The sequence below is a fragment of the Aplidium turbinatum genome, chromosome 1 (genome assembly GCF_918807975.1).
Source record: "Aplidium turbinatum chromosome 1, kaAplTurb1.1, whole genome shotgun sequence".
NCBI classification, from domain to species: Eukaryota; Metazoa; Chordata; class Ascidiacea; order Aplousobranchia; family Polyclinidae; genus Aplidium; species Aplidium turbinatum.
Window position 1 is genome coordinate 53,150,424 of NC_137472.1, and position 18,056 is coordinate 53,168,479.

General features: G+C 35.9%; 1 protein-coding gene across 1 annotated transcript; it reads left to right on the forward strand.

Moving 5' to 3' along the window:
* Nucleotides 1–1,219: 1,219 nt before the first annotated feature.
* Nucleotides 1,220–4,259, forward strand: LOC145767109 (uncharacterized). The gene is made up of 5 exons (XM_082578867.1): nucleotides 1,220–1,245; nucleotides 2,153–2,325; nucleotides 2,774–2,823; nucleotides 3,031–3,182; nucleotides 4,079–4,259. Exons 1-5 carry the CDS (start codon nucleotides 1,220–1,222, stop codon nucleotides 4,257–4,259), a joined length of 582 nt encoding a protein of 193 aa, XP_082434993.1.
* Nucleotides 4,260–18,056: the final 13,797 nt, after the last annotated feature.

Here is an 18,056-nt window from a genome sequence, read left to right on the forward strand (position 1 = left end):
AGTCGTTAGGTTTTTTGTATAGCAGGATCTTTCGCCAAAAGCCATATTTTACTTGCAAAATTAAACTTGGCGAAAAACAAAACGAACTAAAATTGAAATTGGCACATCAAATGAACAACTTACAACATAGAATCCACAAAAAATCCCTGATATTTTACATAAAACATGCAATTGCACCAAATGATACTATACCTCCAGAGTGCAGTTGGAAAGTCTTAAATATTACATTATTATTGTGTAAACTGTGCTCAACGTACATACCTAATCTCCGGTTAAACAAGCCAAACATATGTCTAGATGCAAATATTACTTATTTAACTTACTTCTGGAAATGGGAAGATGACAGGTTTGTCATTGCTATGATTGTAACAATTCAGACTCTTAGAAATTTCCTCAAATAGCAACATATTTGGCCGTGTTCTAGTAGGTTATGTCCTGTCGCTAAATGACCCTAGCAGTTGTAATGTACAGCGACAATAAGTAAAAATAAGTTATAACTTCCAAGTTGGCTGTTTTCCACTTTTCCCAAGAATTATTTGCTCATAAACTCCATTAATAAAGATCTTATTTCAGAGTGACCCGGATTATTTGGAACTTTTCCTTCAAGTTACCAAAGGCACAGCATCGTGCTCTTGGAAGGTGACAAACCAACCTTTTCCAAGTATACCTTTTTCAACTACTTTACTTATCTGTGTGAAGCAGGGTTCTCTTCATTGTTGACTATTAAAACAAAACATCGATCTTGCTTAGTTCCCAAAGACGACATGCGAGTAGCTCTTTCAACGACTGTTCCAGGAATCTCCAAAATTGTTCGTGGAAAGCAAGCACAAAAGTCTCACTGATTGACAAGCAATTATTGCGTGTCAGTTATTAATAAAAGAAAAAAATTAAACAATCTTGGGTGCTTTTATCATAGTTACTTAGAACATTTGGGTAGACATTATTTTTCACAGGACCCCGTCAAGAATAAGCTTATCTTCGGCAAATAGACAGCTTGTTTTTGATATTTACCAAGGTAAATCCACACAAAAAAGGATATTTTGCATTTCTTCGCATGGTTGAATGGACATGATGACATCACAGCGGGTCACCAAAACTGTGGGGTAAATTTTACTTTTTTCATTCGGCAAGGGGTAAACGAGACAAAAAAGGTTAAGAACCCCTGATATAGGGCATGTGAAGCAGTGTTGTATTTTTTTTAATTTTAAATTGTGAAAAAATGAACGTAGCCGCTTCGCTCAAGAAGTAAGTGAAAAGCAATACTGCATTTCAAAAAAAACATTGCCTTAGTAAGTCAACGTGCCACAGTAGATTCCAAACTCTTTTGGTGAGCCATAGTCCATAAAAAATTAAAAACCACTGCCGTAGACTGTGCCCTCCATGGTCGGGGTAAGGGCGACAGTTGACATAGTCCTTTATACCGCTTTCATCAATCGTAACGTCGATAATCATGTTTGCCCATCAAAGTAAACCTATACTGCAAGCAGCAAGCGCTTTTGTGGCTGTGCTCAGTCACAGCACAGATGCAAGTGACAGAAAACAAACAAATCGAATAGCCTATTTGGAATGGTCTACAATTATGTTGTGATAATCACGGAAGCAGAAAATTAACAACAGCGTTATCCTAAACAAAAATATTTCGTTCTAACGCAAAATTATTTGTTATAGTTTTACGTTGCTTTATCTAGAAAGAAAAGCAATTCCATTTCGTTGTGAATTCGAAATAAAATTATTCAGATCTTTTTGGAATTTTAATTCCGGGAGTGAGATGGCAAAATTCTTAAGGAAGCGTTACGGTATCATTGTAAATCTAGTAAAATTAATAGATCAGCAATTCCAAGTCGAGTTCGTACTTTGTTGGAAGTATATTCCCAACAATTCATTTTATCCAGGTCTGATAAAACATTTGACATCAAGACTAAGTTAAAATTTAATTTTTTTTTTAAAACTAAGTTAAAATGTTATACGGTAATTATTGTACTGATAAAATAGTACTCCTCAGCAGTTGAGCTATTATGTTGTTTCATGCATGGCCATGTCGGTAGCTTACTTAAAAAATGAGGTGCTTGTGGAAAAAAAATTGCTTGATTGATTTATTTCAGCTAAATATTGTATTCCTCTTTTTTTCTATTCTTTTGATATATCGCTGTAGTCTATTTTGTCCAAATCACATCACCAGTCCTTCAGCAATCAAAATGGCAGTGACTTCATTGGTGAAGGTGAAGCTTTGTAAAAAGTATGATGTCATTTCGGTGATAGATGGCGCTCATGCTCCTGGTCAAATAGAGTTAAACATAAAGGAAATCGGATGCGATTTCTACATGGGTAAGATTAGACTCAGGAAGTAATAAAGCCAATGGTAACATGGAAACTTTTCTTGGCCTAAATTCTTTTTCTATACAATGCATTTATATCTAAGACTTCTACAGACAACAAACAAAAAAACATTTTACACTCCACCACTGTACTACAGATATTTACAAACCTCTTAAAGATTCGTGCGAATCTTCTTAAATTTCTCAGTCCTTCTTGCCTGTAGCAAAAGTTGTCATTTTTTAATAAACTTTTATCTCCCAACTTTCAATAGTAGTTTCATAGCAAGCGTCAAAATGGCCAAACATTAACCACCATTTAAACTAAATTCTATACATTAAAAACCGTAATGGTGAGCTATTTCTCAGCTATCACAAAGGCTGCAAGCGATGTTTCAAAGGTTGCAAAAGATGGGGCACCTTGATACTTGGACTGATAAACAAAATTTTTTTCTGCACAGCGAAGTGGCAAGAGCCCTGGTTCGACGTTTTAAAGGAGCTGGGGACTCTGGTTCGACACCACACAAGAGCATGCCGCTGTGACTTTATCCAGACACCTATACGCAAACCTGAATGTAGACACCAAGATTGGTTTCTTTGCCTTCTTGTGCACTTAATCTTAACTTTTAACTTCCGAGCGTAAGCCTGGATACCACAAAAAGTCTCGAATAGTAATACATTCGACTTGGAGTTGAATTTGGGCTTTGGTGATTTATAGAAAACAATCACAAAATACTCCAGCTCTTTGGTGGAGTGGGCGCAAAAAATGCTGTGTGAGGCTTTAGGAACATCTCCTCTTGACATACCGAACACCATGAGAGCCCCTTGCATGGCTATCATCAGCCTTCCTCCTGTTACATCCGAGATTAAGTAAGTTTAAAATACAAAATCTTTATCGAAGCATATGAAATGAAGCAACTTCATTTCACTTATATTATTATTTAAATTTAATACAAAAAATATATGTCTAATAGTTAGATTTAGGATTCTATGAAGATGTCACCAAGAAAGAACTCAGCATGTAGGCCAACAAAAACGTTATTATTGAAAATAAAGCAGTGCTCTTTAACAAGGGTTACGAGAAACAGGTAGTGGAGTTTCGTAAGTTTAAAGGGTTCCTCGTTTTTTATAGAAATAGATTTATTACTTCAGTATAGTGATTCGTCATTTTAAATTTTTAGATCGTACCGCATTTATATTCCAAGTAGGCCAGCTAGTAAAACAAGAGGTTGAGTGCAGTCAATAGCCAAAAAAAAAGACGTTGATAGTTGTTGATAGTTGATAACCTCACTTGTTCATTGTTATGCTATTAACAAGAACGTTATTGTTTTAATCTAAATCTTTGTTAGTGGGGGTTCCGTGACAAATGCGAAAGTAAATCAGAGGTTTCGCGACGACAAAAAGATTGAAGAGCGCCGAAACAGACTATTTAGCTTAGTTTACTTCCGATGCTGTACAGCACACACGACTCCAAATAATCAGAGTGACAGATCTTAATACACACTACTCGGCAGGGAAACACATTTTACACAGTGGAAATAAAGAATAGGATCCTCATTGGGGTTGCTGTGCGTTTGCGCTGATTGGTTTCAGACGACGTAGGCTACCTGCATTTTCAACGTACTGTAGGCTACCTATTTTTGTAATTTTTGATAACAGGCTACTTTTCATTTGTTTTCTTTGTAATGTGTGTGTATTTGTTTAATAGAGAAATAAAAACATTGTGGTTACCCACAGATGATTTTCACGCTTACATTTTGTTATAGAGCTTTAGATACCGTTTTCAAGCAGACCTTGTTGCTGTTGGAGCGATATTTCATTCTTGTTGCCTTCACCGAAACGGATGGAAGATTTTGGCTTCGAATATCTGCAAACGTGTACAATGTCAAGGCAGATTATTTTAAACTTCGAGATGCGTTGATCGATTTGTACGAGATCAAAGACTAACTTATGTAGGCTACAAATGCTCCACCTGTTAGTTTTTGTTAATTTGGTTTTTGAATCTTTATCCTCGGACTGACTAGGCCTTGATTGGTTATTCCTGGTTGTTTCGTATACTTTGTAGAGCAGTGGTTCTCAACCGGGGGTCCGCGGACCCCAAGGGGTCCGTGAAGCGATTTCCGGGGGTCCGCGAAAGTTTCCGAGTTTTCAACATGACGGATAAATTAAGAAATTTAAAAATTGTTTGTGCTTTGTTTATGTATTAGCCTACAGTGATTCTTAAACTGTAAGTCGCAACGCACTGGTGCGTCGTTTGAAATTGCAAAGGACATTGCACAAAGGTTTGGTTTCATAACTAAAATATCATATAAATTACTTAAACTCTTTAATAAGGCTATGTTGGCTATGTTCAACTTAATTTTTTTGAGACAGCAGATTGTTGATCAATGATTAATTTAGAAATACAAACGTTAGTCAGCAGTCTATCACCACTCACAGGTTTGCAATGACTGTGATCATAACGAATTAATATTGATTTCAAATAAAAAAAGGGAGAAATTTTTTGTAACAGTCGCAAGTATTCTATTAACTTTTGATAAAAGTTATAGAAAAACATCAAATGAGCATATAGCTTACCGATGTTTGATCCTGTGTGCCAACATATAGCTCATAAGTCATAACTTAACATAATTTCGTCAACCTCATCAATCGTCAAGTGCGTTGCGAATTCAGCAAATTCTTTTAAGTGTGTTGCTTTGAAACTTATGTAACATATGATTCCATAAGGAAACGCGATATACCAAACTTTCAAATTGAAATTTTTAGGGGTCCGCGACCGCTTCGAAGACACCAAAAGGGGTCCACCAAGACAAAAAGGTTGAGAACCACTGTTGTAGAGGCTCTTGACGCACCGGTTACCGAGATTGGCAGAGTGAAGTTTCCGATTGTTGAAGTGTTGTTGTTGGGGAATTATTCCATTCACTGGATGCCGCTGAATGGAGAGCAGTCCTGAAATGCGTTGCTCAAGCGCACACCCCGAGAACCGAACCAGCGTCGCGTGATCTTGAGTCGTGTGCGTAACCGCTGAGATAACGGGCGGAGTTCTGAAAAGTGAACAACAAGGCAGTTGGAAGATTAAATAATATTATTGATAAAAGATTGAGCGTATTTTCACAGGTGGGCATCGATATTTTTAAAGTACTTTGGTACTGGTGCGCGGTACTTGTAGTAAAAAGTACCGAATTACTTTTGTCGTAATCGGTACCGGAGGTTCTTAAAATTCACCAAACTAATAAAATTCTTTTCGTGGTATTGCAAACGAAGTATTGTTCCCAATAATAAACTAACTAAAATCACCATAATGACAATCGTGCTTGTATTGATTATAGTCTTCGCTCTTCTAATCCTTTCACGCGAACTCACACATGAAGTAATGGACAACTCAGATAGCCACTTTATCTGGTCCAGATCGGGTACGGATCTGACCAGATCCTTACCAGATGTGGGCCAGATAAAATGGTTGTCTGAGTGTGTGTTACTAGAATTACATTTAAGTAAACTGAATCAAGTTCCATTGATACCAAAAGATTAGAATCCAGTAATCGCTATGCACAGGAAGGTGTTGTATCAATTTCATTAAGGTACCTGCAGCTAATAAGGCCCGTTAATTTTCAAACATCAATATTTTTCTAATTACTGCATAATTTTAAACGAAACTTGGAATGAGGATACTTTGGGCCTATGTAAACAACATATCTGTGAAACAAGTTTCTACGTAAAAGGAGTTGCGAAATATTAAAAAAATAAAAAAAAATTCAAGCGGGCCTTATTAGATGCATGCGTTGTGAATAAGGCCCGGTTTAAACTTGCACCAAAAGTGGTAAAAAAGGTGTATTTTTACAATAACAACATCACAAAACAACTTCTAATCGACAACACAGGCACAGAACTAATAAGTAAATATACAAATACAACTATTTCCTCTCCCCCATGCTCCATTTTTTTTCAAGGCGACATGGTGTTTTTAGATATGGTAGGGATGCTAAAGTATTTTGATACTGACTTTATGATATTTCCATTGCAATAAAAATTGGATTAATGGTGTAACAAGAATTGTTTGGGTCACTCAAGTCTTTAACCCTCACTTTCTTAACCAGGGGTGCACAACGGTACAATTTTCTTACCCCATGAGCCCAAGAGCCTTATTACCAATATTAGCCTAGTCTGATCATCATTATCAGTCTTGCATTAACTAGAAAAAGTTCAAATTTATTGATTTTACTGCATCAGCATGCACATATCTTTCACAAAAAGTGCAAAAAAAACGGAAGTCAAAGCGGTTTGTTAACTGCAGAGCAGTCTAAAATGTGTGAAAATAAATAAAACCACTCAATTTCAGTCCCCCCAAACTTCAACTTTCCGTAACTCAAAAAGTTCTGAACTTGAGGCTGTAAAAATTCACCAGTCAGTCTCAATTCACCATAGCAGCAATCAGAGCATCTACTTTTGTTTAAAAGAGTTGTAACTACCGAGATCCCGGGGTGGGCCTTATTACTGGCCGGGCCTTATTAGCTGCAGGTGCCTTATAATAATATAACAATTGTGTTTTATTTTCTTATTTTTATAATCGGAGATCCATTGAGGTTTTGAATCCAGGGTGGTTGCGCCTCACCATCATGACACAATCTTGTGCTTTGGAGCGGCGTCGAACCGACGCCCTCTCGAACGTCGGGTAGGCGGTCTCATCGATCGCCCACGCAGCCAACGATATCTACTTAGCTGGTTAGACCAATTACGCAAATTGTGGCAAATCTAATCGGCATGTAAAAAGGAACAGCTGATTGGGTGTCTACTAAGGTCAGTTGCTGTTAAACCAGAAGCCTTTGTTACTTTTAGTGACTATATGTTCCTCCCCTCTTGTTAACTCGAAATGGCACACATTTCAAGAACCAACTTAGACAATAATCACAGCTCCCTGAAACATAATCGCATATATTTATTTATTATGGTTCAAGTTTTGTTACTACAGTAATGTAAAAGCTGGATAGATAAGCTATTTACAAAAGTAACTGGTGTATGCGTCAAGTGCGCCAAACATTAAATCTTTGAAAAAGATTTTTTGTATTTTTGAGAAAGGCAAGTATTAAGTTTGAGAGCAAGTTACTGAATGAAACACTGTCCAAGTGATTTGCTCAAGCGCTTTAGAAAAGCACCCGCTAGATTGCGCCATTGAAGCACAAAAAGGACAGATTAGTGACGTAATAAATTTGATTGATATGAACTTAAGTTACGTAACCGTTTCAAATTAACTTTCGTTTGTTGAACAAGATACTACCATGCAATTCCAGGATAAATAATTAGGTTCCTTAAAGATAAAATTTAAGTGCAAAGGTTTCAAATGAAAGTTAGTTGACTGCAAGAGAAATTATTACAACATGTGCTCAGAAGAAAATGTTCCCTTAGTAGGAATTGGGACGATGTTGATTGTTGATATACCATTACTGTACGTATAGTGATTGGATTGCATTCATACATTTCGTTTTATTTCAGCCAAATGTCACATATTTATCCGGATAAAGTTACAGTACCGCCGTTTAGTAGAAGTCTATTTCAATTGTAATCTCAATTGAGTGTACGTACATTTAATGTTGCGCCGAGGATCCAATCAACAAAACTACACAACCGCATTTTATAGCTTTTTCTCATCTGATTTCTCAACACTAGCTCATGGCTCTCATTTAAAACATGTGACATTGCAAATATAACGTATGTTTCGAGTTTCGTTGATACCTAGTTTGTCCTATTTTTGTAGAACAATCACTTTAATTAAATGATTTTGTTTTCATACTTTACGGAAAGGGAAAGTACAATCTTTTCGGCTTAGCAAATGACAATAACCAAATCTGCAGTCGGAGCACCTAGTAGGCTCACGTGTTTGGTGCTTGTGCTGTGTGGGCTGTCACCTGTCACTGCCCAGTGTGGGCTGTTACCTAGCTTGCTGCATCATGTTGCATATCACCGAGGGGAAAATAAACTGCAAGTTTTGAAAAACTGCAATCAACAGAAGCTTTAAGTTCTAGTGAAGTCTACAAAGCCACAGATGTTAAACATTTTTTCGAGTTTGGACGCAACCAAAAGCGTTTGCTGTTGTCAAGAATACGAGGTACAATTGTAACTTTAGCATCAAAAATTTCTCAAAACCAACTTGTAAAAATTGTCTATTTTTGCTTATTACGAAAATTTTCAACATAGATAATCGCCAATCAGTTTTGTTTATACACCAAACGTTTGACGATTTTATCAGCGATTTGGTTGAACAATCATTTCTGTGTGGCGTGTAAGGCTTTTGTTTTATGGTTTATTCGTCATCTGATTGTGAGACATGGTTGATAGCGAAAACCAAAAGATCTGTCATCGCTAATTTAGTTTTATTTTCTCATCCCCATATAAGACTGATCTCTTTATTCCTGAATACTTTAACGATTTGTTGACAAAGCGTCCCATTAACCGGCTCGAAAACGTTGAATCAATGTAAAAAGGACAAACTTTTCTAGCTGTGTTAGTTGTGCTTGATGAAAGTTGTAAGCTGGACAAGCATAACTCGCAGCGATAGCAATTAGTAAAGTTTACTGACGCCGGAAAAAATTTGTAACAAAACGTTCTTTTTGTTGCTTAACCCAAGGCGATGATCTTTAGCGCAAGGTTTTGCGAGCGATATAACAAGTTGAAGGAGGTCAAGTTTACAATTTAGAGCTATTTAGCTGGTCGCTTTAAAGTGGTGAAATCATTTTATGCATGAACGAATTCGTTGCAGTAGTTTTTTACTCTCAGAATAGACCAGCTTTAATTCAACCGTAAAAAAAAAGTAAAAGTTAAATCTTCTTGCTTAAATTTCTTAACTGCATGACATTAGAACTGATACGACGTCAAAAGCAGAAAAGTCGGAATTGCAGTTGTAGTTGTGCAAACAAGTTCAGTCTTTCTCAGAGTTCTTGATTTAATTCAGTTTATTTTTATTTCATCATAACCAACCCATTAAAACAAGAAAAATGACTTTTTTTAGATCAACAATTACTTGTTACTCAAATTACAAACTAGTAATTGAGTACTTGAGATTAACATCACACTTAACTGTCACAGCTGTTTCCGATACTGGTAAGTCTGTGCCATCGAAATTATTACGTCCTTATAATGTTTTATTTAGATGAATTTCAAAATTTGTTGGTGTTTGTTATGGTAAGACTGCTTTCCTTTTGTAATATTGTTGATCGATCCTTTCTGTTCTACACAAAAGTAAACTACTATGAAAAATAGGAATTTCTATTCCCAGGATAACAGAAACATTCCCACAATTAATCAAAAGTGATGAAGTGAGTTGCTCTAACTAAAGTACAAAGGAAAAGTTTGAGCTTCTGAAAACAAAGTTATGAAAACAGGGGTAAGTGATGATAAACCTTCAAGTTTCACACAAGGAAATCGCTTAATTACAAAAAATGAATCAGCTGCCAAAATAGTGTAAATGCGCTATGTTTGAATGGCCTAAAGAAGGAAAATGCAAAATGCGTTACTTTGTATAACCTTGTGAAGAAATACAAGGGCTTTATGTGATAAACTAGCCAAAAACGAAGGTTTATTACAGGCGATAAGCGCTCTAACAACCAATTGAGGAAAATTTGCATTTCGAAACTACAAAGCATTTCAATCATTAACTGAATGCTACTGAACAGGAACCCATTGTGGCGGAGTGGCGATTTTTATTAAATTTTCTTGAAAATTTCCCTTCAATTGATGGATTAATGTTTAATTATAGAAAAGTCGATAACAAAAATTGGTAGACATTACAAAAAGAGAGTCGATGCAGTTCACAAAGAAAGGTAGCTCAGCATTGCTCTTGTGAAGTCCTGTGTCAATAGCCTACGTCTGGGATGATTTTGTCTCGCATTAAATTTGTAAGGCTAATCATTCTCGGTCAATAAACGCTATGCTGAGAAAGGTTACTGGCTCCACTTTTCTAGCATGAAAGCAGAAATGCGACTACTCGATTGAAAAGAAGCTTTGTGGTTATTTTGTTCTTTTTGCTTTTCTAACCACGGGACAAAGCGTCTTGAGAAAAATTAGAACTCGTTAAGTAGACTTTAGGCAACAGATCAAAATTCGATTATTTAGTGATTTTTCGACGCTGCTTGCAACTCTCCAAGCAAATAAAGTATAGCAGCGCATAGGGATTGAATGACAGACAGTAAACCTATGTTAAATCACTTTAGTAACAATGTTTCGACGTTTTATACAAGATTGAATTCGAAAAATATACGAAACAAACTTGAACAATAGCAGAGCTCAAGATATAATGTAGAGTCTTAGACTCATCGTCGTTTATCATGTAAGACTATATGGCATTATGGAATTGACACCAAACGACAATGTAGAATTTCTTCAAAATGTGCTCGAAACGATGTCACTTACATTTGCACCTCTGGCATGAATTTTTGATTATGTCAGTGTATTCCTTTCACGAAGGAGAACTGCATTTCGTTTGATCCCACGAGCTAGAAGGCCGTACTCGGCAACGTGATTAAGGTGGTGAACTGGTGATGCGGTAAAATTAGGAAAAGTAGTACCTTTTTCCTGAGAGTGTTGATAAAAAAGTTAATGTTTTTTTTTTTAGTTTTAAGTTCATTAATATGTGTTGTGAGCTACTCTACCGTAAACCGATGAAAGTAAAGCTAACGTGACTTTTGAAAAGGCAACCTCGTTTCGTTACAATGTCAATTTGTATAGACCCGTCTAAAGTAAATTCATCTTGACAGGGTCAATTGCAACGTATCTGGGGTGGACTGACACCTTTATTAAGAAATGAGCCATAACGGTGAACAGTTAACTGGTTCTATTGCGACCACCCACGGGTGGTTTCGAATTAAGTGTCTCGTCCATTGATGGAAGTTTTGTTTTGAACATTGAGTTGTAGTCTTTTATTTTTATGTGTTTTTTCTGCTTCGACTGACTGCCATTAAACGTAAGAGGTTCAACTTTTGCTTTCTTTGAAAGGCTTCGGCTTTGCAAGTAGGCTAATCCAAATTAAGGAACAAACTATATAAGTTACTGTTTACTTATTTCAACAGCAAACTTTAGCGGCTAAAACTAGGTTGTTAGAACAAGTAAGTGTGCTCTGATTGGTTCAATGTTAACAGATGTAATTATTATGTAAAACTGCTATGATAGTTTTATTTTTTTCACGTCATTTACACAATTATACTTTGGTCCACTCTAGCGCAGTGATTCCCAACTTTTTTTGGATGACGATCTCTTATGTTGATTTTAAATACCTTGCGTTCCCCCCGATCAACTATTTTTTCTAATCGATGGTCACGACAAACAAAGTCGGTGGTCGAAACCCCCAGGTTGGGAACTCCTGCGTCTAGCGTCTTAATTATTCTCTTGTTGTGTGCTTTTTACATGAAGTTTCAATTTTATAAACGCAGTTGTCAATTTGTCATATGGCTTAGGTCAGTGATTTTCAACCATTGTCCCTGGTCTTAGACTACTTATAGGCTGCGACAAGAAATAATATCATGTGTAACAACTTTTGAATTCTAGTACGGTAAGCAGGTTACAAAAAACTAATCTATTAATTTCCACATTGTTTTATTCAATGTTTCTTAACCTAACAATACCAATATTTTATTGTCAATCAAAACCACAATCAATATCAGCTCAGGGCGATCATTAGTTTGCTGGTGAGCATTGAGCAGTGACATTCATCTTTTTACACATTTAGAAGACATTTTGCAAACCCGAACGCTTGGTGTCCTATTATGATCGCCGCAATTCCACATTAGAAGCATTTGAAATAAAATATCATGTCACAAAAACGAGAAATGAAAACATGGCGCAGTGTTAAGTCTACCCTTTAATTTTCCTTTTTGTGACGTAACTTTCTCATCGGAAGATGATTTAAGAGTTGCCACAGTTTTAGTTTAAATTTTCACAGCATAAACAAACCGTCTGAAGCTCTAAATCAAGACTACGTATGATTAGTTTCTAAGTCTAGCAAGTCATGCGGTCGAAAGCTTAAAATATTTTATAATGCTCACATTGTGACAATGAAAAGTATGACACCTTGTCATTTCATGTTTAGTCAAGTGTGAAGTTACATTGCAATTTGCGTGGTTTCTAAGTAACGAAATGTCGGCTTGTCACGAATTTTTTAGGTTCTGCAAAGGTCTGTTTGCCATGCACACACTACAAAAAACAATTTTTGATCATCGGATTGCTACTAGGTATCCGAAATATTTTGTGAACATCTTTCCTTTTAGTTTGAAATCAAATGTTTGAGAGTCAGAACTCTGGTCGTACATTCAGGCAAAACTGGTTTCAGTTCTCTGTAAATTGTCTCATTTCGAGGCACACAATGAAAAACACTTTTTTGTCCGTTATTTTTTCGAACATGCTTTATTGCTTCAAACCAATTTGATTACTGTCTGTCTGCTGTATTTGATTTTATCAAATGTCAATGTTTGTATTTCAATGTATGCCCTGAGGACTGGGCGAAGACTTGTCGTTTTGTGCAGAAAAAAACACAAGATTTGGCGTCTAAATATGTAGTTGCAAAAAAGGTTTCACTCTCTATCTCGCTCGCTCTCTGCAGCAATCCACATTACGTTCGCTGTGGCTTGCGTTGCGTAGTGGTTAACTGACTGGTGTATGTTGTTGTACTGCAGGCCAAAACAATACGGGTTACATGCATTCTTGAACAAGAACAACGGGTAGCGTAATGTGAACAAACCGTTTGCTATATTAACCTAAGAAAAAAAATTGAAAGTTTTCACTTGCTAGGCCTACATGTTTTGTTAGCATTTCAAAAATAGGCCATACGTTGTAATTCTTGCACACAATACGAAACAAGAGAACAATTATATGTTCTGAATTTTTTGAGCTTTTACTTTAGGCTAGTTACTAGTAAGACTTGTTAGTTAGATTGTTTATCGATTGTCAGGAAGTATTTCAGTGGGAAAGAGACACTTGTGCCAGCCATGCAAGCATATTCGATCATCTGCTGTCCAACAACTCTACAATGACAAATAAATCAAAAAAAACTTGTAAGCTTTTTTCAATGCATTTTAAAATCGAGGAATCGCCTCCATTAACGCAGTCATCAGATTGTTTTTAGGAATAGATTCTCTCGGAAAATCAAGTGGGAAAACCTATTATTGCCAACCAAAAATCAGATCAAAGCTACTGTGACCTATTGTATTAACTGCCTACGTACAGTGAATTTTTCTTTTAGCGCTGCAGATTCTGTAAGATATGCGCTGCTCGGAGAGCTTTGCAAAGCAGACAGTGTCAGCGCAGCCTTAAAGAGGCTTAGCCGACTAAATTAAATAGTGATATACTTAATAATACATGTAATAGAGGATCATCAGAAGGTCCTTATTCAAATAGAATCTAAATGGAATCTATTTGAATAAGGATCTTCTAATGATCCTCCTTTAGGTGAAACAGGCTGTTAAGGATTCAGATAGTAATAACTATATTTGATTTAATTTGCTCTGCTTTGCTTATTTGCTTAGCATTGAGCACTTTTTGTAGTAATAATAGTTTTCATTGTTTTCATAATACACATAAGTTTTCAGTTTCACATCAACTTGTACTTTTTGCTAATAAATTAATTTGTTCAGGCAAAGCCAATATTAGGTGAAGCATCTTTTCAATCCAACCTGCTCAACGTGGAATAACTGATCGGTATTTGTGTCTGGATAAATGGATTAATTTAGTTTTTCCAATAAAAGTTTTTTGGGGCTATTAATATAATATTAGCTTCCAATTACTCTGGTCGTGAGCTTAGGTAAACGTTTATTTTCAGTGTTTAGATTTACTGCTTTCTTTTATTTTAACTGATAGAAGTGTAACGCTGACAGTAAATAGAAAGATTTTGATGAGTTTAGCCGCTTAAACAGCTTAAACGAATTCCTTTGTCTTGTACGTAGAAAGGTGAATTGTTACTTCTAACAAGTTTCGAGTGTAAGCCGTGGTTCTAAAGAGCTCTGTTACTACAAGTTTATAAAATTGGTCATTTATTTCACAAGCGAGTTGTTTTATTGCGACATTTGAAATTTGCTTAGTTTTTTTTTTTTATAAATTGTTACTCCTTTTTGAGGTTATGAACTGCTTTGTCGAAGTAACTTTAGATTAACTTTATTTACGAGTTGCACATTTATGAGCATATTGCAAATTTTTCTTAGAACCGTGTGCTGTTTCTTCCTTCTGTAGCGTAAACAAAGAAAAGCATCCTAATGTGTCCACTTTGCCGCGAGTTAGTGAGAAAATTGCTTGGGCAAGTGGCAACAGCTGTTGCTTGAGTCTGCCTGACGCTTAAAACATTGAACGGCAAGTTACTTTGGTGGGTTACGGTGCGACGGTTATAAGTGTCAAGATAATCTTTACATCATTTTTAGCCTTTTGCTTGTAAATGTTACCACGGTGAAGTTAATTTCATTGGTGTGATTGGTGTGAAGAATATTTAAGAGGCTAACTGTGATTTGAACTTCGACACAGTAAGGCTATTGAGAAGGTATCAAGGAGGAAAGGAGAAACTTTGTGGAAATGTTACAGAGGTTTAGGTATTGTTTAATATTCTATACATTTTCACAACCGTAACTTTTGTGAGTCAAAATTGGAGATGTTACAAGCTGCAGGTGTTGGAGTATCGCGAAATTGTAAATTGCTTTCTTGAAATTACGTGTTGTATGGTCCCCAAAGGCTCTTTTTTGATTTGTAAAATTTGCTGTTGAATTATAAGATTTGATGTTTTGCTATGATGTATTTAATCTGTCAAGCGCATACATACTGTAGCCTACAGAAGATAAACAGAAAGTTAAGTGCAAGGTTGCAAGTCTAGTTACTCCTTTTTTCTTCCAATATGTCAAAATTGTGTTACGTAAGTAATCTAACTATTTTAAATGATAACCTTTGCAAATTGTTGAATCCTGCTAATACATACATTGTGCAAAAATCTCTATACTACCGTTAGGCCTATTAAGGGACGACTCCTATAGAATTACCACAACTACTCACAATTAGTCTATCAATTTAGCATTTTATCTCAGTTTCACGCAAGTTTTTATGGATTTGGCATGTTGATAAGATTTGGCTTACAGTAACCATTTTTGAATATTACTGCTTTTGCTCTTGAAATATTTTCTGACAGCGTAAACTGATAAGTCAGCTAAAAGAAAAACTGGTAAACTCCATGACCATCGCCAACCAATTTTCTCGGCTTTTAACCTGGAACATGTGCAGATAGGTCTACTTCAAAATACTCTTATCTCTGCTACAGTCACGGTCGTTAATGTCAAAAACTCAAGATCAGGACAATTGACTGCTTGTAAGCAGATCAATTCCACTGGGACCTGCGAGCTTCAGCCTCTCCTGATGTTGACGATTAATTGTAAAACAAAACCACCTCGTAAAACTTAAACAATATCATTTTTAAAACTTTAATTCTACACTTGTGAAATAATCAACGATCATGCTGCTAAAAGCGAAACTCAATCCATCACTTAAAAAGTATTGTTAAGCTTCTCAAACGTTATGAAATTGCGTCCTGAACTTGAAGATTAAAAGGGTTTCTGAAACATTTTGGTCGATTTAAAGTTTTAGCATCCTAAAAAATGCTTTTTAGGTTTGTGGTAAGCTAAATGTAAAATTATCAGCTCGAAAAAGTGTCAAAATCCTCTTTTATGGGCATAAGTTCAGAAATAGCCTGCTTTGCTGTTTTATTTGAATCTTTGAAACATTCTTGCTGAAAGCTGCCATTTTGTGACTCAACCCTTTTCAAACTATACAATTCAATTATGGTTAAAAATATTTTATTCACAAGATAAAATTTCCTATTATAAGCAACACTAACAAACCTACTGCGGTAGTCTATTTTTAAACGAGCAAAATATGTTATTTTGCTATTTCATTTCCACTTTCAAACTTGTCACCAAATAAGGAGTTTCCTTTAGGTTGAACAACATAAATCAAGTTTATTTGTCTTGAGATTTCATTTAAATTAAGGGGATTAATAAAATGCAAATCCCAATTTAAAATATATGCTTTCAAGAAATGTGCTATTACTCTACCATGTTGTAGTCTACTGTAAGCGGTCTTAATTATCGTGCTGATGAGTAAGGGACAGGATTAAGCCAAATATAGCTCCTCCAAGTAACTTAAATTATAGCCAGAGTGAAAAACAAATACTTAAGAAATAGAACAAGCAAGTTTACCTTTTAATCTTTCCGTTAACAACCTGGCTCAGCAACCATTCAGTTTACAAATAACTTGAAACAAACAAGATATCCAAGACAAGGCCATCATATGGAGAGCATATGTGGTTTACAAGATGACTTTTGTGGTTAGGTTATAAACCATAGTAGAGCTAGTAATTTTTTTCGTCTGTGCAGACTGCATAGTTTTTGCTGTATTGCCCATAACTTTTACGAGAAGTAGCGCAGTCAGGAGTATTTAAAGGTGGAAGGGATACCTTGTAACTTTGTGTAGGAAATAGAAAGTAAAGGCCTGCAATGTGATGCGTAGTTTTTTTGAGCGCATTTTGGAGACTATGATTGCTGCATGTAACTCCGTTTCCTTTAAGCTTCCAGATTTTAAAAATAAAAGTTGCATGTTAGTTTTGCTTTCAGGATGCGAAAAGCGTCATATTAAAAGGGAGAGTGAAAGAGAGCAAGAAATTTGTTTATACCTTGGCTTAGAATGTAACTATACATTAATTTTTAAACGTAGCTTACTAAAGCCATGATATACTAAAGACCCAAAATTCTAGAATGGAAAAGAATTGAGTAAGGATGCCGACAAATACTTGCACCAAAGACGTGACTGAGATATCGCATCTATTCCAGGCAAAAACATAATCGTAAATTTTTTTTGAAGTTTTAAAAAATTGTATGAAAAGAAACCAGCTGTGTTAAACTTCTCTCAATGTCATGCTTGGTTGGTAAAGTTATATTTTCTGAATGAGTGACAACAATGAGAAAATAACCTTGTAAAGATAATGCAAAATCAAGCGATTGACTAAAGTCTGCTTCTTTAATGCCGTAACTAATTTTAAAGTGCTTGTGGTTAAACAAAAACCTTGAAAAAAGTACGTTTAAAGCCCGACCGGTCACAACTTGCAAAGCAGGCCTATGTAATTGGCAGGGGCGCCGGAAGCGGGGGGGGGGGGGAGGCAGGGGGTGCAATGGTGTCCTTTTAAAGTCATGTAAGCAATAAGCTACTGCACATTTTGCAATACGATATAACAATTTCAGCTACTCGCTTTCAACCTAATTATAACCTTTCATTTCTGCCTCAAACTAATATTCACGACACAAAATTCTGTATCTCGGTAGGTTAGCCTACGTCATTATAACATAGCATGATGCCCTTCCGTGCCATTGTTCTTTGTATACCGGACACTTGTATCATTACTCGATGATGAGCTGATGGATGAACATTACTGCTATATGTTATCTTAAAACTTTAAAAAAAATTGGCCTTTCAGCAACAAAAGTGCCTGTTTTTCATAATCTTGCCCCCCAATCAAAAACCGTTCCTGCGCCCCTGGTAGTAGGCCTTATTATATTAATTTAACGTCTGCAGACATTACACTTCATGATTTGCTCGCTGAGGGAGACACGTAAGGTTAAAACAAAAACTTTAATCATCACTGTAGAATAGCCTACGTGCCACACCTTTGGAATGTAGGAAACAGACAAAATAAAAGCTTTTTTTTTAATTATATTAATTGATTTTAGTTTTTTGGAATCC

Bases quoted from the DNA above. Each gene is read 5' to 3' on its own strand.
- LOC145767109 (XM_082578867.1), top strand. From the start codon at position 1,220: ATGAACGTAGCCGCTTCGCTCAAGAA. The intron at 2,326-2,773 runs GTAAGATTAGAC...TTTTCTGCACAG, and splicing joins CGGATGCGATTTCTACATGG to CGAAGTGGCAAGAGCCCTGG. The intron at 2,824-3,030 runs GTTCGACACCAC...GGTGATTTATAG, and splicing joins TAAAGGAGCTGGGGACTCTG to AAAACAATCACAAAATACTC.